Here is an 18,807-nt window from a genome sequence, read left to right as displayed (position 1 = left end):
TTGGGCGAGAGGATGCAGTGATGTCACAGGTAGGTCTTGTTAAAGGTGCGAGTCACCCGAGAGGACCAAAAAATCCAGCGTATCCATTACGTCTTAATGAACTGGCCAAATGTATGTGGCAGCTCAATAGAGGTGGCCTGGGAAGTGGCTAGCCCCCCCAACCCTCCCCCCCTCTGCAGGGGGAAGGCGGCCACGGCCTAATGAAGACTGAACTTTAATCATCAGGAGGATATGGTGGTGCCCCCCCCCCCCCCCCCCCCCCCCCCCCCCCCCATGTCCCACGCGAGTTGTCCCCCCTTGACCAAGTGCAAACACAGCCCCTTCTATACAGAGATCACGCAATATTGCCCCAAAGAAGACCTGCTATGTGTGGTCCCGCCCTGCCGGCTCTCTCTTTTACACAGCAGTGGATTTACCATTCCATGTATGTCTGATCTACACAGAACAGGGAGGCGGTGAAGAGGCGGGACATTGCCTGCCTTGAACAGGCTATGTAAGAGGGCCCCCCACCGACATGTGGTCACTCACCTCACTAGGTTCTCGTTATCGCCCGGTCCTTGGCAGGTGGTGCAGTCGGTCCTGGTGTCGTCGGCCTTGGGCTTCTTCTGCAGGGCAGCCTGACGCTGGCGACGCTCCCGCTGGGGCGGTTCCTATGGAAACAGGGAGGATTAGAACGGTAGTCGTGTGTGTTGGTGTGGGTGTGGATGGGGGCAGTAGGCATGTCAACACCATGATGGCAGGAGAACAAGGTAACATTCTCCCCCTAAGGTGGATGTGGCTGGGGCGAGACCGTGGCGGGGGATTAGCCAAGGAGAGGGTGGGAATGTTTGTGACAAGGATCTGTACCTCAGTCTTGTCATCATCTTCACAGATGGACACTCTCTTCCTCTTCTGTCCTCTGGTTCTCTGTGGAACACACAACCTTGTCACTCTTTCACCCCAGACCCAGGGAGGTGCAGAAGGGGCGGGGGGGGGCTCTGGGGGCTTGAGCCCCTTTCTCAAAAGAAAATGAAGTGCCCCTCTCAACATCAGTTAATAAACAATGACATGACGTAAAAAGCATTTGAATTCAAATTCAAAGGGGGCACAAAACAGCAGCAAATGAATCACGAGAAAGTCCGAGAATTTGCACATTGATTTGTCCGGCTCGAGTCTGCCGTCACGATAGTGTCATTGTCATGTTGTAACGACGTGTCCTACTTCAACAGGCAGACAGACAGTGTTCTCCAAACAGATGAGAGGGAACGTGTTGGTAAGTAGGAGCTCCAGGTCTGACTGGCTGCTGCTTGGGATCCAGACTGACATTGCTACTGACAGAGAGGAAGTCATCCACATCTCGGAACAGATGGTTCCCAACACAAAGTTACACCTTTGAGACTAAAAAGCCAGTTCAGCAAGCGGTGCTGCAGTTTTATGGAAATCAAATTGCTGCTGCCAAATTTAAATGTAATTGTGAAATAAAGAGTTGTATTGACTTTACAGTAAGTGGCATGTGGGTGTGTTGCTACATGTGTGGATGGTAATATTGTTGTTTTAAGCACATTATGGTCTCATTCACTTGTTTTATTCAGTAGTGGGTCAAACGCTTGTGTACCAACAGAGAGTGGACCTGCACATGTACTGAGCAGTGAGAGAATGGGGTTCTCGTGGGCCTGCTCTGGATGAATCCCATCCTTCATGCTGGGCCCAGCTGGTCCTATTTCTAAGAGGTGACATGTCTTTGTCCACGACCCAACAGATCCTCCAGACTGATGGACAGGCAGGCAGGCAGACAGGCAGGCAGACAGGCAGGCAGGCAGGCAGGCAGGCAGGCAGGCAGGCAGGCAGGCAGGCAGGCAGGCAGGCAGGCAGGCAGGCAGGCAGGCAGACAGGCAGGCAGACAGACAGGCAGGCAGGCAGGCAGGCAGGCAGGCAGGCAGACAGGCAGGCAGGCAGGCAGGCAGGCAGGCAGACAGGCAGGCAGACAGGCAGACAGGCAGGCAGACAGGCAGGCAGGCAGGCAGGCAGGCAGGCAGACAGACAGGCAGGCAGACAGGCAGACAGGCAGGCAGGCAGGCAGGCAGGCAGGCAGACAGACAGACAGGCAGACAGGCAGACAGACAGACAGGCAGACAGGCAGGCAGACAGGCAGGCAGGCAGGCAGGCAGGCAGGCAGACAGACAGACAGGCAGACAGGCACAGGAGGGCCCAACCCAGCAGCAGGGCATGCTGATGGACTCAGCTGGATTGGTGAACATGCCAAGGCCATGGGGGATTCATCATCCAAGACACACATTCTCTCTCTCACACACACACACACACCCAGGTTCCGTTGTCAACATGCTTCAAGAGGTCCAAGCTGAAGCCCTGAACGACCTACCAGAGGCAGGTTAGGAGTTGCGTCTGAGGGAGTTGGGATATAACACACGGGTCAACACAAGTCCCTGACGGTCTTTTTTGGTTTGGGTTCTAAGGGGGAGTAGGGGAATGGTCAACATATTTAAACAGATTGGGAAAACAATTCCATCTGTCGCCTTTGGCTCGCCACCACTTGGCCAGATGGAACACTTATTATTATAAACGCTAACTGCAAGAACATTGCCAAATGGGTCTGGAAGACCTTCGTCACTTCCTTCACAACAGCTCCACCAAACAAAGGGAGGACGTTTGTTGCATTATTTCTCCATTACTGCAGATTCTTTTTAGGTAATCTATTAAAGGCCAGGAAAAGATCAACACAGATCTATATTAGAGCTCAATGCTATGCAAACTCAAGCGAAACACACACACACCTAATCACAAGCTCTGCACAGGTGAGGAAATTACATTTAAAACTGTGCAGAATCAATCTTTTAATTAAGTACACCATTGCATCTTTAACAACCATGAATCATTTCATACTGGACTGGAATAATTAACGGACCACAGGCCCTAGCACTAACTAGATGTAGCAACTACATTTTCATGACTCTCAGTAGACTAATGACATCATGTTCATATGGGAGGCTCCAGTCTGATTGCCCAGCAGTGTTGCAGGGGGAGTGCAGAGTGTGTATTGATCTAGATTGTCGCTGGTTAGGATGTACTAGGTGATTTTAGTTGCAACAAGTCACTGTATAGATTATATATAAGATGTCTTAAAAATATAATAAATATTTCAGTGTCCTCGTGTGATTTCGAGGTGATCCTTGAGCAGGGTCACACAGTGGAGGGACAGAACAAAGACCAGAGATGTCCATGTTTCATGTGACACTTGGCCATGTCACCCCAGAGCGTGGTCCCCCCCACACACACGCACAGAAGAAACACACACACACAGAGAGAGAGGGAGAGGGAGGCCGGCGGGAGGTCGATTAACCAACCCTGATAAAGTGGAACAGAGCTTTAGAGCAGTGCCAGCGAGGGCGCCCTGGTAAAAGCATTAAAAATGCAAAGCAGGGCCCTTTCAGCGCCTGCCACCGTGCGCCTTGCATTTGAAGATAAATGCTGCATTGAAGCTGGTGGACCAGGGCGGACGAGGCAGAGAGAGAAATCAGAAAAGCCGCTTAATCCCTCTGGTACTCCAGCAGGGTCCTCTGCAGACTGGTGGGCAGGAGGGAGCTGACGGAGAAAACACATGAACCCAGACGAGGCCTGCTGCTACTCCTCTGGCACGCACACACACACACGCACACACACACAAGCACACACGCCTCGAGACAGCACGTCTTCAGGGCTATTTTATTTCTTTTTTTTTTTTATGTGAAAAGGAAAAAAAGATTAACAGGTTTTTATTTTTTATTTGTATGTGTCATTTCTATTGAGGAAGGCCTTTTCTCTCTCTCTCAGGAGCAGCGAGAGTGCACGGAAGGACTAGGGCTCCCCAGACGTACTGAGGCGGGGGAGAGGAGGGGGCTGGGAGTTATTGACAGTGTCTTAATACAAAGGAGGGCGCAAAAGACACACACCCCCCCAAAAAAGAGTACAGGCTGTCGGAGCCCGATGAGTATCGGGTGTTCCTTGAGGGAGGAGGGGCTGGGCGGCTGGGCGGGAGTATCGCAGGATCAGGGGTATGGAGGGGACAGATAAGTGGGATCCATGAGGACAGACACGGTAGCGTCCCTATCTCGCTCTGCTCCTCCCAGCTGACAGACAGGACGGTAGGGGGGGGGGGGGGGGGGGGGGCACAGCCCAGCGGCTCACAGCCACGGGGCTCCTGGATGGGCCCGGCACGTGCAGGCTTACCCGGCAACAGCGGATTAACCCAGCCTCGCCACACCATAACACACACACACACAGGCTTTTATCCTGTTACGTTGTAGGAGACGAGGTTGGGGTCGCTTCTTCCGTCTTCAATTCTCCATTCAGCTGTCTCAGTGGAACGTGTCCACAGCCCTCCCAGCTCCACTCTCAGACACATGACATCATCAAACAGTCACAACTTGTGGTTCCGGGCCCCTGGGTGTTGTCGGTTGGGTTGTCGAGTGGCCACGCTGTGACCTTGTCTGGAAGGCTGGTCACCTCTCTGAAGACTCGTGAGACTAACGATGGCTCGGGTCGATGCCTTCCAATCAGCACAGATCAATCACTTACTCTGATTTCTTAGGCTAAGTCTAAATTAGTGACGCCGACTGTCAATTTTAAGTGTTGAAAAGAAGGAAAAAGAAGGCCAATGTGGACTGTGGTCTAACTCCCACCAGAGTGAGCATGCTGTGGGTGACCATGCTGTGGGTGACCATGCTGTGGGTGACCATGCTGTGGGTGACCATGCTGTGGGTGACCATGCTGTGGGTGACCATGCTGTGAGTGAGGAGCAGCTGGGTGATGACTGGGACAGTCTAGTGGGCTGGGCCGTGCCTCTCACCTGCAGTTTCTTGGGCTCCGGAGACAGGTCCTGAGGTATGAATTTGATTGGCCCTTTGATCTGCCTCCTGGACCTCTTGGTGCCGTCTGGTAACGTCTCCATGGCGATGTCGGCTTCGTCGCTGCTGGCCTGGTCACACTCGGAACATTGCCTGGGGAGAAGGAGACGGAGAGAGACGGAGAGAGACAGAGAGAGACGGAGAGAGACAGAGAGAGAGACAGAGAGAGAGACAGAGAGAGAGACAGAGAGAGAGAGAGAGTGAGAGACAGAGAGAGACGGAGAAAGAGAGAGAGAGAGAAAGAGAGAGAGACAGAGAGAGACGGAGAGGGAGAGAGAGAGACAGAGAGAGAGACAGAGAGAGACAGAGAGAGAGACAGAGTGAGTGAGAGACAGAGAGAGACAGAGAGAGAGACAGAGAGAGAGACAGAGAGACGGAGAGAGTGAGAGACAGAGAGAGAGACAAAGAGAGACAGAGAGAGACAGAGAGACGGAGAGAGAGGACACTGTCAGCTTCTGAAGCCCCCCTGACTCGGTGAGAACATCTCAACCCTGGAGCCCTGCTTCTCCTGAGAGGTGTCCTAGCATACGTCTTCAAATCAGAATACGACTGACACGATGCTCCTCGTATCTGAACGAAACCTAACGCCGTATTCGGCTCGCTCGATACAGGCAGACGAGCGGGCCTGTTCGGACAGGTGTGCTCACAGTCAAAGTCAAGTACACCGAGTGAACTTGGGTGTCCTCTGTGTGTCTGTGTTTGTTACAGGACGTGCACCTTGGGTGTCCTCTGTGTGTCTGTGTTTGTTACAGGACGTGCACCTTGGGTGTCCTCTGTGTGTCTGTGTTTGTTACAGGACGTGCACCTTGGGTGTCCTCTGTGTGTCTGTGTTTGTTACAGGACGTGCACCTTGCCGCCCGGGTGCAGTCTGGGCATGTGGATCCCTGTCATTAGGGATGACTTGGCCACCACACAATTCTATCTTTCAAATGCTGTCTCATTTTCACCCGGTGAAGCAGAACGGCATCACGCGTTTCTTATTCATGGATTAAATGAATTACTCCAATCACTGGCAAAGACTTGGCTGTGACACACAAACATGTACACGCACGCATACACACACACGCACCCACAAAGCAAAAAAAAACGGTATCAAGTTGCTCACTAAGTGGCAGAAACAACACAATTCCTTCCATAGAGAAATAAGCACAAAGTAACTGTACACCTCCTGACATGGAAATCATGCTGTGCGTGAGTGAGTGTGTAGGCCTATATGTGTGTGTGTATTACATGTTTCCCTTCTCTGCGCCAAGCTGAAATGTCACACTTAATGTGAGCAAATCACTGGTGAACAGCAATGTGCCTTCCTCTGTATGTGAACAACGTGCTCTTTTCATCCACGTGCCAAACAGACAGGGAGCTCTCTAAGGGCATGGGGCTCACTGATACACTGTGTGTGTGTGACGGTCAGTTCACCTCCCTACTCTGGTCCGGGTGTCTGGGTATGGAACACACTCTTCTCCTCCCTCATCTTTCGCCTTCTCCTTTCCTTCTTCCTCTCTTTCCCTCTCTTCTCGTTATCCTCTCTCTCTCTCTCTCTCTCTCTCTCTCTCTCTCTCTCTCTCTCTCTCTCTCTCTCTCTCTCTCTCTCTCTCTCTCTCTCTCTCGCGTGCTCCTGGTGCATGGCTAGTCTCCCCCCCGCCCCTCTCTCTCTCTCTCTCTCTCTCTCTCTCTGTCTGGTGCGTGCTCCTGGTGCATGGCTAGTCTCCCCTCTCCCTGTCTCTCTCTCTCTCTGTCTGGTGCGTGCTCCTGGTGCATGGCTAGTCTCCCCTCTCCCTGTCTCTCTCTCTCTCTCTCTCTCTCTGGTGCGTGCTCCTGGTGCATGGCTAGTCTCCCCTCTCCCTGTCTCTCTCTCTCTCTGTCTGGTGCGTGCTCCTGGTGCATGGCTAGTCTCCCCTCTCCCTGTGTCTCTCTCTCTCTGTCTGGTGCGTGCTCCTGGTGCATGGCTAGTCTCCCCTCTCCCTGTGTCTCTCTCTCTCTGTCTGGTGCGTGCTCCTGGTGCATGGCTAGTCTCCCCTCTCCCTGTGTCTCTCTCTCTCTGTCTGGTGCGTGCTCCTGGTGCATGGCTAGTCTCCCCTCTCCCTGTGTCTCTCTCTCTCTGTCTGGTGCGTGCTCCTGGTGCATGGCTAGTCTCCCCTCTCCCTGTGTCTCACCAGTAGCTGTTCTTGGTCTTCTTGGGCATGCGTGTGAGAGGCGGTTCCAGGCATCCCAGGTGGTAGTACAGCTTGCAGGTGTCACACAGCAGCAACAGGTGCTGGTCCTGGTTCTTCTTACAGATCCCACAGCTGCACTCACACACACACACACAGACGCGCCCGTGCACACACAGACAAGCGCGCACACACGTGAAAATAGGCACAGGTGCACCCGAGAGCAATCGCAAACACACACACACACCCACCACGGTGAATCCAAACACAACTCGGAGAGAGGATCCGACAAACGACAACCCCTTTGGAAAAACATCCTCCGATAAAAGCACAGCATATCAAACCCCTTGTTGAATCCCCCCCCCCCCCCCACCATGGAGCGATGGGGTCAAACAGTTCCACCCTGCCCGAGGGGAGTTGCCATCAATCTTGGCGCGGTGTGTGGTTCCCCAGGCCCCCTGGGCTGGTGTTACCTGTAGAGGATGTCTGGGAGGTTGGCACACTTCCCCGAGGCTCCTCCCTCCCTCCTGCTGGGCCTCCTCTCCTTCGGGGCTCTCAGAACAGCTGGAGAGTTCAGTTTCTGTGGCAGAACAAAAAACATACCAACCCCTCAAAAACACACACACAAACCCACCCACACCCCCCCCATCGACACAGCTGCTTACACCACAGCGCGTCGTCGGACTGAACTCGAGCGCTGCTGGTTGCTGTTCCAACTTCTGTCCCCCCCCCCCCCCCCCCTCGCGGACGCGTGCGGCTGTTGAAGGACAGGCGTGCCGTGGGGGCGAGAGAGGCAGCCTGTCCTTCAGGGGAGGGGGGGGTGTTGGCGGAGAGAGAGTCCAGTCCCTTGCCCAGCATGGGGCCGCGTCGCTGCTGTCCAGGTTAATTAGAAAACGTATCTGGTATCTGGTAGGGCCCGTCGCCACCACCACCACCAAACAGACAGCCTTCTCCCGGGGGCGTCTCTGATCTGAGCACGCTCAGTCTGGCCCCGCAGCGTGGAGCGCTGGTCATCGCGGTGGGGGGGGGGGGGGGGGCGGAGGCCGGGGCGGCAGGGCTGGGTGGAGCTACGGGGCAGGGGGGTTATCTCCTAATGGTGGACCACAGTTGTCTGCCTGCCCCCAGTGGGAAACAAGCCCCCATCACTGATACGGACAACCCTCACATCAGCCTGCTGGACCTATCAGAGCTGCGGGGGGGAGCCAGGGAGAAGGGGGGTTTGAAGGTATTTTGCTAAAAATAAGGCGCCAAGACAGACGGGCCCCGGGCCATCTGGCGTGTTCAGAGTGGCAGCCAGACGGAGCGCGGTCGCCGCGGGGGACGGACACGACGGCATTGTGGGAGCGGGGGAAGGCGTCAGCTGACTGCGGCGGGGCCTCCCAGGGTCTCTGTCTGAGGCGCCCTTCCGAGGAGGAACGTTCTGCACGCTCGCCTACATGCATAAACGACATGAGCGGCAGCCCATTGGAACACTGCTGTAGGTGTCCATGCATTCCAGTCAGGTAGCGCTTCCTGCTGGCTCCGCAGGCCTGCTGGGTTCCACTCGTCCAGTTGCAAGTGCCAGTACTCGAGTTGGGAGGGTGTTGTTGTTCATCGAGTAAATCATGCACGGACGCCAAACGCGGACCCCGGCTCCGAGGGAGGGATGCGGGGGCTCCCTTTGGGAACATCAATAATTTGTGGTAATGTACGTGGCGGAATGACAAATCGGAAATGAAAATGTCGCAGATAGATGACACAAAAGCGAACGGCGCCTTGACTGATGTTGCTACTTAAACTGCGCACGTTTCTAATTACGTGATTGATGACGGTCATTGCGGATTCACCCGCGTTCCCGCTCGTCTCCTTGCCCTCTCTCCTCCTCCTGCCTCCTCCTCCTGCCTCCTCCTCCTCCCGCCTCCTCCCCCTCCTGCCTCGCTCCCTGCCTCTGGTCCTTCTCTACCATCTATCTGCAGGGGCCCACGCTCCTCCAAACACTACTGTTAATCAAGCATCTTATACATTCTCTCAACTGCTTACGTCAATGCTTTTCTGAAGGACTGATGACATCTAGGCTTCACAGCCTCCCCCCAGTGGGCTGGTCCTCGTATTCCCAGTGTCCGTGTTCCTGCCGGTGCCTGGACTCCTCCCAGGGGGCGAGGCCCCCCCAGGGGAGGCTGGCCTGGGAACACTGCTCACCTGGTGAGTGTGGGAGGCCACACGAGCTCTGAACTCCCTGGATAGAGGCGGGGTAGGGGTTCAGGACCAGGGAGGCGTCACTGCAGGGTGAGGGCTGGGGACAGGGGTACAGCTGGCCCCTGGGGCAGTGAGGTGGAGACCCCCCACCCTTTCCTGGCTGGTGGGCCACCCTGCACACCTCCCTGCTCCTCACTGACACCCCCGCTCTGCTCTGTCCAGGCACACAGGCCCTCCCTTGGACCACATGCACGGGATGTGTCTGTGTGTGTGTGTGTCTGTGTGAGAACTGGAGAGGGACACAGGTGAGAGAAGGATGGAAGAGAGAAAGGAAGAGAGAAACATTGGCCTTGTCTTCTGTAGCTTTCTGTCAAGGCACCAGCTCTCATTCTCACCTCATCACAGCATGGGACACACACACATGCAGGGGGCACGCACACACACACACACACACGCGCAGGCATCTGACAGAGCGCTGAGTGACTGTGTTATGATGGTGTTACAATACACAGACTGTTTCCTACTGAAAGTCCTTCTGGTAAAGAGCTCTCAATCAACACTTCTGCTGATTTCTCTAGATATTCCGTCTAAATAGAGATAACATTGATTCCAAACACTTCATCAATATTGTCTGAGAGCATTTTTTTCCCCCGTGTTCGCAAACACAGGCATCATGCGAGAACTGACTCAAACGTACCCGCAACGCTTGTTTACGGCTTCATCTCATGCTGAATAATTCACACGGCTGCTAAGTGTGAACATGTTCCACTGGTTGGCTGACAGTCGGCTCTTCAGAGCCCAGTGTTTCCCACACATAGACTAATGTGTGGCGGTGCGCCACAGAATCAACACCGGCCGCCACACATTGCGTTTCGTAAAACTTTTTTTTATCGCTATTTAGGTTAAAACACGCAGCGTATTCGTTCAGCTGCATTTCCTTTCCCCTGCTCTCCCTCCGTCTCTCTGTCACTCATGCGTCTTTCTCACATATGCACACAGTCACAACGTCAGCACACGTTAGCAACAATGCATACATATGCCGTTCTAGTAAGACCGACAGCTATATCAGCGAGCCTTCAGCATCAGTGCCGTAGCTAAAAGTCGAGGAAAGTTGAGGCTACTTTTCGCTAGGTACCTTACTCACATTTACATTTAGCCATTTAGCAGACGCTCTTATCCAGAGCGACTTACAGTACTCGAAGTTTCCCCTTCGTTCTTTTGGTGAGAAGTCTCAAGAGCTAGCTACTTACCCGGCGTCATGGAGCCGACCAGTTAAATAGTTGTTTAGCACTAGCGTTGCTACATGCCTAATGCAGAAATGATATGTTAGTTGTTGTTAATTTGTTTGGTCTGACAACCCCCACCCCTCCCCGCCACAATTAGATTTCTAATCTGTGGGAAACACTGCAGAGCCGCCCTGCTACTTTAAACAAAGAGAGGCGTTGCTGAGGGTTCTCGGGCTCCGCGCCGTTGCCATGGCAGCGGACAGCTTTTACCTCGGGAACCAGGTTTGCTTTCATGGCAAATGACAGGTCAATCAGTTAGTGCAAATGAAAAGGTATTTTTTTTTTTTTTTTTTACAAACGGGGGAGCTTTTTATGGTGCAACCAAATGACCCAACAGGGGCCCGTGTCAGTCGCTACTGGCAATCTCGATTCCTTTCCATCACGGAAGCATTACGGAGTATGGAGGGCTGGTGGGGAGGGCATGGGGCTGGGTCTTCTGCCCTAACCTGGTAGGCAGCTCTGGGGCTCAGGGCCGACTGGGCAGGGGGACGGGGGGGGCTGGGGGAGAGGAGGAGGGGGAGCGGGACGACAGCTTACCTGGCCTAGCATGCCTCCCAGCAAGGACCACAACACCTGACCCTGGCTCCTCAGGTCTCCGTTGACGCCCTGCAGGTCCTCCAGAGTCTCACAGAGCTGTGTGGGGGAGAGAGAGGAGAGAGAGGAGAGTGAGAGGGGGGGCATCGAGACAGAAGGAGGGGAGAGAGAGTGAGAGGGGGAGGGAGAGGCATAGAGACAGAAGGAGGGGAGAGGGAGAGAGAGAGGGGGGGGGGCATAGAGACAGAAGGAGGGGAGAGAGAGTGAGAGGGGGGAGGGCAGGGGGGGGAGAGAGAGAGAAAGGGAGTGCACACACCCACCCCCAGGTCCCCCCACTTAGCAGCCCTTTTGTTCTCCCACTTCCACACCCGCAACATCAAGAGGACCCACTTACGGCCGAGTGAACAGCCCAGCGCTTGGCATTTCTCGATCAGAGGAGCGCCTCAGACGGCAGATAAGAGCTGCGGAGCTCTGTCCCGGCCCACCGGGAGGGAGACCAGACTGGAGGTGAACCTTCCTCCGCACATGTGGATGGCAAACCCAGTCCACCCCCGCCCAACACTCGGGGCTTTGCTTTATCAGGGCGGCCAGGAGACGAGGTGGAAGGCAAACGTTTCCACACGCTCCTCCTAATCTGAGAGATGAGCCTTCACCTCTCTCTCTCTCTCTCCCGTCTCCCGTCTCTCTCTCTCTCCCGTCTCTCTATCTCTCTCTCCCGTCTCTCTCTCTCTCTCTCTCTCTCTCTCTCTCTCTCTCTCTCTCTATCTCTCTCTCTCTATCCCGTCGCTCTCTCTCTCCCGTCTCTCTATCTCTCTCTCCCGTCTCTCTCTCTCTCTCTCTCTCTCTCTCTCTCTATCTCTCTCTCTCTATCCCGTCGCTCTCTCTATCCCGTCTTTCTCTCTCTATCCCTCTCACACACGCTAAGAGACCTTGGCAGTAGTTTATGATTATTTTTTATTCTAAATGTATCAGTCGCAGTGAAACTTTGAACAGCCATTCCTCTCCTCCTGTCCCCAAGGCCGGGGCTGTGTAAAAGCAAGTGGAGCGGCGCAATTAGCAACACACACTCCATTAATAACGCTCTAATACGAGCGGCCCGAGACTGAGCGCAACATTAACTCTTCTGACTGTTGCTCCTCCGCTTTGGGGCCGCCCCCTCGCCGTGGCCGGCGGAGCGGCCCGCGTGCCCGCCACCGAGGTCACATGCTGGGGGAGGAGGGTTTACCAGTCTCTCAAACCTCTCTTCCTTCCAAAAATACGACTTTTCTCTGGGAGTATGGGGGGTGGGGCTTGACTGTCTTGCATATTCATGATCCTAAACAAGCAGGGCCTGTCAGAGGGTGAAGCGGTGCGTTCAGAACCCACAGGGTTGGGGGGGGGGGTCTCTGGGTGCGTGGGTGTGTGCGTGCTGCGGGGGGGGGGTGTCGGGTGCCACTGACCTTGTTGTAGTCCACGTGCAGCTTCTCTTGCTCGCTCTCCAGCTTGTCTTTCAGGCTCTTCTGCTCCGAGATGTTGTCCTGGATCTGGATCATGCGCATGTTCCTCTCTGCATAGCAATGGGCCCACAAATCAATAATACGATCCTAATCTATATCGAGGAGGAGGAGGCCTGTGAGAGACTGTTTTGATGGCAGATAGGCCCGTTCCTCTGGAGGGGGGGAGGCAGGGGAGGGGGGGGGGGGGGGGGCAGGGGAGGGGGGCGGGGCTAATGGAGTGTGTTCTCAAGGTTACCGGCGGGCCAGTCGTCTCCCCACCACATCTGGCATCATCATTATTCATTTGGGGGAGAAAATGCCTTGATGCAAAGCTACATGCTGAGAGCCTGCATATGTCTGGCACATCCCCTCCCTCAGCTTTCTGAAGAGGCTGGAGGGAGGAACTCGACAAAAGCCGGTGAGACAGGAACAGATTCCTACGCGCTTCAAAAGGGCGGCTCTTTATGAAAAGGCCCTTTCCTGTGATCTTTGATGACAGCAATTTTATATCGACAAAGGCGGTTTGTGCTGAGGACGGGAGCATGCGGGTTGGCTCGGTGCTGAACGGGAGCCTCTCTTACCCAGGTAGTAGTTGACAAAGTCGGCGGTCAGCGCGGGCTGCTTGTGCTTCCTGCGGCCGTCCACGCTGGCGCTGATGTCGGAGGTGTCCACCGGGAAGATGTCCGTGCTGATGCCCATCAGCTCGGCCTTCCTCATCAGCTTCCTGATGGCCGAGGCGCTGGAGGTCAGGGGCCGGGGCAGCTTCTCGCGGGGGACCCAGGCCTGGGGCCGCGTGTTCCGCGACAGCTCCGCCTTGGCCCGGTACTGCTCCAGGCGCGTGGTGATGCGGGCCTGCGGAAGGACAGATCCCCCCCAAAGACACATCATAAAACTGGAGCTACGAAAAAACCTCGGCGTCATCGGGTCCATTCACGGTGGAATTCACGACGGAGGGTAACTTTATTGTCCCCGTTTTTTGGGGGAGATGATCTAGAACCTAAGCAGACTGGGCGGATGGCAGGCGTGACCTCTGACCTGTGCCTCGGGCGCCAGCTGCTTCTCCCGCTCCTGCAGTGACACCTTACAGTACGACTGGAGCGCCAGGTAGTTCTTCCTCTTCCACTTCCTGTCGAAGCGGTCCGCGTGCTGCTTGCAGTAGGCGAAGAAAGGGTCGGCGATGTCCTGGAATCATAGAGACACGTGTCCAAACATGGGCCGCCATTTTGAAACGATGCCTTGGAATGCAACCTGCACTTGCACCACAAGTACAAGAGTCATTTCATGGTAGAGATGCAATATTTCTGTAGACAAAATGTCATTCCTTTCTGGGAAACAATGACGGGAACAAACCTGGACTTAAAATAAACTGTCATGTAAAAACTGAATACAAATCAAATGAGGGCCAAGGCAAGCCTTCATTTCCCGCTTCCAAATGACTGGTCACTGGTCCAATGAAATTCTAGCAGGGCGTTTTCTACATTCCTTTTCTTCTACCACACAGTCCAGAATAAGAAAAAACACACAAAAAGGCACAGCCATTTCCAAGCTCCTGGCTCCCCCAGAACCGTTTAGGCTTAAGGTGCTGGGGTGGATGCTATCAGCGTTCTTACCTGTTGATAGGGGCCTTTTGCACAGCTGACTGGATTAAGTGGATTTCGGTGAGAAGGCACTTTTCTGGGCCCGTTTATCAGGGCCAGCGATAGCGTCTTTCTGCCGTCAAAATAAGTGACGCGGGGCGCATGCCTGAGCTCCAGCACAGGCATGCCGTGAATACTCATCACAACACTCCTCTGCCGGCCCCCAGGGTGCCACACATGGTCTCTATGATTGTTTTAATATCAATCTCTTGGACCAAGAAGCCACTGAAATAACACCTAAGTCTATTGACGAGGAGAAGCAGATCATCGAGTCTGAAAATGCATTCCATGGATTCGTCAATAGCAGGAGGTACCATGTGGACACCATCCGAAGCTCCCCGCGTTCCCCAAGGAGAATGCCTCGCCCGACAAACCACGGCTCCAGAGCCGAACGGTGGGTCACGTGACTTGTGTCCCCGGCCCCGCGTCTCACCTCCTCCGCCGCCGCCTCCGACAGCAGCCCCTCCCGCTGGGCGCACGTCACGTGGAAGTAGGAGCGGCACATGCCCGCGTCGCAGCTGATGCACACCCCGGTGCGGGCGAAACGGGCGTCCTCACAGAAGCTGCACTCCTAGAGCGTGGAGCGGAAACGCCACGGACGTCAGCCGTGGGGAGGAAAAGGGGACCATTTGTGAAAATCCTGCAAAGCTGCAAATGACTTAGCATGTTCGTGGTAATAGACTCCTAATATTGAGAAGCACTTAGAATGTCAGTGCTCAGTCTGACCTTGTGTTCTTCTGTGCATCTGACAATAAAAGACTTGGACTGAACTTTTCACTTTGCTAAAAGTCTGAATCGGAGCAGAAATCATTTGTAAAATGCTTCTAGTCATTCTCATATAAAGTGCCTTGTATCGGCTTATTGACCTTCAAAAGCTTTTTTTTTGGTCTCATGAAGTACCTTCACTCTATAAATAAGACACAGCTTGATTTGACAGAACATGCTGTACAGTCACCCAGCAAGGCTTGCTTCACTCCAATCTTTCTGGGTGACTCACAATAAAACACTACAATATTACACAGCATTTCCTGTCTCCAAAGAAAGTTCCAAAATGAAATCATTGTTATGCTGAGCCTGAACAAAGTCAGTGTGGGTCATGCTCCAGTAGCATTGCTGGAATAACTGAATGACAAGTTCAGTTTGTCATACTGGTTATGAAAACATTACATTTCTGCCATGTTCACTTGACTTGACTACGTATCATCTCCATGGGGAAACCATGAAATGGTGTTTAAGAAAGGCTGACCTGTATTATACTTCAAAAGCAGTGTGAGTACTACTTGCAAACCTTTCTGAGATTTTCCCATTTCCCCCCAGAGTTAATTCAAAGTCTTTGACACTTGCCTTGGCTCCATATTTGGAGTAGTTCATTTCGGTGAGGGTTACTGGACGCAGTTTATCAATGTCTCCAAATGCCACTCCAGGGACATAGAGGGCGCACACCACGTGGACCCATCTGAAAGAACATGTGAAGAAGAAAAAATAAAGTTAAATTGCAAAAGTCATGGAATAGTCCTTCAGTTTCAATATGACCAGCACAGGAAAAAAAGTTGAACTTAAGCTGAAAAAGGATAGGCCTTGCTCTATGTATTAAGATATCAAGAAGGCGACGTGGAATTAGCAGCAGTGAACTATTTAATAGACATAAAAAAATACAAATAATAAACCCTTCAAAGATAGATTTCTGAAGCTTCGTTCACAGGCTACAGTTTGGTGACACAATTTCAAATGCGGACTTTGGGGAAGAGAATCCGAAGTCCAATATAAAGATATCCATCTCCAGCAAGCAAGCGCTCCACAGTTTAATTTGCTGTGTTTTTCATGCTCTAGTGAAGTAGTAAATTCGGGTGCAGGCTGGCTGAGGAGCACTATCAGCGATAACGTGGCTGAAGTCTCCACGCTTCACATAACACACTCTTTTCTCTCCCTCTCTCGTTTTCTTCCCCTATCTTTCTCTCTCTCTCTCTCTCTCTCTCTCTCTCTCTCTCTCTCTCTCTCTCTCTCTCTCTCTTTCTCTCTCTCTCCTCCTCCCTCCTCTCTCTCTCTCTCTCTCTCTCTCTCTCTCTCTCTCCTCCTCCCTCCTCTCTCTCTCGGTCTCTCTCTCATTCTCCCTCCTCTCTCTCCCACTCTTTACATTCTTTTATTCTTGCTCCTGTTTTCCCCCTCTCCTTTTCCCTTAGGTTCCTTCAGTTCTGTACGTGTGCAATTTAGCCGAGAGGTATGCACCCAGTTGCCCACGGTACTTGACAAATAACAACATCACGTTTTTAGGCCCTTCTGACTGTTTCACACAAGTCCAAACTTGGCGTCCAGACCAAACTGTGTGTCAGCTAAGTGTGTTGTGTGGCCCACCTCCCGGCATCAGTCTCTTTGAAGATCCCGTCCTGATTGGGGCAGAGCTCACAGCTGGGCGTGACGCCGTTCTTGCAGGCGTCGCAGAACCAGGGCTCGGTGGAGTTCTCCGACGCGGAACTCATGATGGAGTCGCTCTCACCGTCGACGCCATAGCAACCTTCGACACAGAAACATGTTGGTTGGTGAGATATGTTGCGTGACGTAGCAGGCCTTCAAGTGTGGTTTGCGTCATCTTTAGAGAGTTTACCGGACAATTCCTACAATGGTGCGGTAATAAAGTCTAACCATGTAACTAGGATGGTCAGAGAGTAGCTTTCTGACACGCCCTCCCTGTATTCTTATCATAATCTTTCTATTCCAGGATTTTTCCAATCTCTTACTTCTCTAATAGGCACATTTGATCTATATTATTAAGGCCTTAGACACAAAGAGAGAAGCCTAGAGAAAGCATGTTAAAGTTGTCTTTTTAATTTTCCGGGGTTGCCAAAACAATCACTCGGTTGATGCTGTTTCCACGGTGGCTATTACAGCGCTCGGACGTGCTCCACACTACCAATGAGGGCCGCAATCAGCTCTCTGCCTCCATTGGAGAGATAACAGACTGGCTCCTAATTCGACAGACCCAGCCTCAGGCCATCCTGAGCAACGCGAGAGACTCCCAAAAACAAATCCCTAGCTCAATGTTGTGCATGCCCGACGCCCGTCGTCGTGGGCCACACTGGGGAGTCAGACCGTGGAAGGCAAACACTGGGCAGACGGCACTGTTGATTCAGTTCTTTATCGTGTTCCTGGGTGTGTGTCCTCTATAGCTCCTTTTTGGGGATAGCGACTCCACACTCGCCCTGCACTGTGGTTGCATTCACAATGCGATCATTCATGCCATTTAGCCCAGACCATCATATGGAGGTTTCTCCGGGACTAGCTGAAAGATCGTAATCAGTGACGCAGCTGAAGATTTGAATGGGGGAAGAAATGAATGGAGACGTCACTGGGACTCCACCACGACCTCCAAACAAGGACCTCGGCTCCCATTGGAACTGCCTTAAATATCTAGCATGTACATGGCGCCTACCCATCTCATCTGTGTTTGCCCCCCGAATGTGGAAAGGGCAAGGCCAATGTCATTTATTTTATCAAAGAAAGACTTTACTGGAATAGTGCTGGCAACAGTTGGGCGCTTAACACTGATTGGGCTTTGAGCTATGGAACTGGCGCCCTGAACGTTCACCGCTCTGGTTTAACCGACTTACGGCTGAACCGTTGCAGGAAAATCTCCGATGTTCCTTTTGAACTGCGATACAAAGCTGGAACTGCTAAGCCATGGGGTGCTGGCTAATATGAGCTAAGCTGACAAAAAGTGATGACTATAGGATAGCTTCGTAATCCACGAAGTGAAGATTATCCTTGTCAGGAATGACGAGCTTGGCAGTAAGAGAGAGGGGGCAGCAGGGTAGTTGACTAAATCAAGAAGTACTTTCAACCGTGTCGAGATCCAGTGTAGCTTTCACTGGGTGTGCCAGATAGCATTTGAGCTAATTCACTAGGTGTGAATGGAGTGGATTCACTCTAGCGACCAAGCTCACATCACTTGGTAACACTACCATTTTCAAACCCTTTTTTGACACTTGGGCAAATGTTTACAGTATGGGTATTTGTGTTTTCTTGCATGTTACGGCATGATGTCGAGGCTGTTTGTTTTTGTCCCATTGGATAAAGGACTGAAATAATGGGCAGCTCATAATGGGGAAAGAGCAATCTGTTATTTTGACAGCCCACTGATGGCTCCCATTTTCATGTTGGCAGCAATCTCATTGTAATAATCTGTTTGCCGTTATAAACAATTCCAGAAGCACGTCTGTGTTTCCCCTTGTGATGGAGATGTAGATGTAGCAGCACTATGACAGTCCCGCCTTGCTCATGATCACCCGCAGTACTCCTGTGCTACCTCTTCCATCACTACACTCTCTAGGACTTCCTTCAGGAATGATCTGATGAAAATGGTTACGATATTTAGTATAACTCATGGTCCTACAACATCCTTACACACTCTATTTCAAAATAGTAGACATTTTCAGAAATTCATTTGACAAATACCTACTCATAAATCATTTCCATCAAATAAATACATTGTTTGGGGTGACGGAAGGTATGAAAAGCCAAGATAGCATCTCATTAGAAGTTGTATTAGGTCTAGGCCTAACCCTTCACTAGAATATCTGAATATCAAAATATTGATTTTATTACACCAACCCAACCAACTTGTTGCAGATGAAGGCACTTAGATTTGTTCAATTTACCCTTAAATGGCAACAGGT

At 52.5% G+C, this 18,807-nt stretch overlaps 1 protein-coding gene across 4 annotated transcripts in view; it reads right to left on the bottom strand.

The window, feature by feature from the left end:
- The window catches only part of phf14 (PHD finger protein 14), a 49,293-nt gene that overhangs the window by 22,093 nt on the left and 8,393 nt on the right, over positions 1-18,807 (bottom strand). For 3 of the 4 annotated variants that reach the window (XM_047018853.1, XM_047018854.1, XM_047018855.1), the window contains exons 5-16: positions 16,490-16,649; positions 15,482-15,593; positions 14,571-14,708; positions 13,536-13,682; positions 13,082-13,352; positions 12,465-12,571; positions 11,029-11,124; positions 7,504-7,610; positions 7,034-7,165; positions 4,823-4,973; positions 847-906; positions 529-650 (exon numbers count right to left, since the gene is read on the bottom strand). In XM_047018853.1, the coding sequence (XP_046874809.1) occupies positions 529-650; positions 847-906; positions 4,823-4,973; positions 7,034-7,165; positions 7,504-7,610; positions 11,029-11,124; positions 12,465-12,571; positions 13,082-13,352; positions 13,536-13,682; positions 14,571-14,708; positions 15,482-15,593; positions 16,490-16,649 (1,603 nt within the window). Of the gene's footprint in view, positions 1-528; positions 651-846; positions 907-2,142; positions 4,523-4,822; positions 4,974-7,033; positions 7,166-7,503; positions 7,611-11,028; positions 11,125-12,464; positions 12,572-13,081; positions 13,353-13,535; positions 13,683-14,570; positions 14,709-15,481; positions 15,594-16,489; positions 16,650-18,807 lie in introns of those variants that run through there. The other variant, XM_047018856.1, reaches the window with a different exon arrangement.

Source organism: Hypomesus transpacificus, chromosome 4 (genome assembly GCF_021917145.1).
Source record: "Hypomesus transpacificus isolate Combined female chromosome 4, fHypTra1, whole genome shotgun sequence".
Taxonomy (NCBI): domain Eukaryota; kingdom Metazoa; phylum Chordata; class Actinopteri; order Osmeriformes; family Osmeridae; genus Hypomesus; species Hypomesus transpacificus.
The sequence above is the reverse complement of the archived record's forward strand: the minus strand, read 5'-3'. Positions and strand labels throughout refer to the sequence as shown.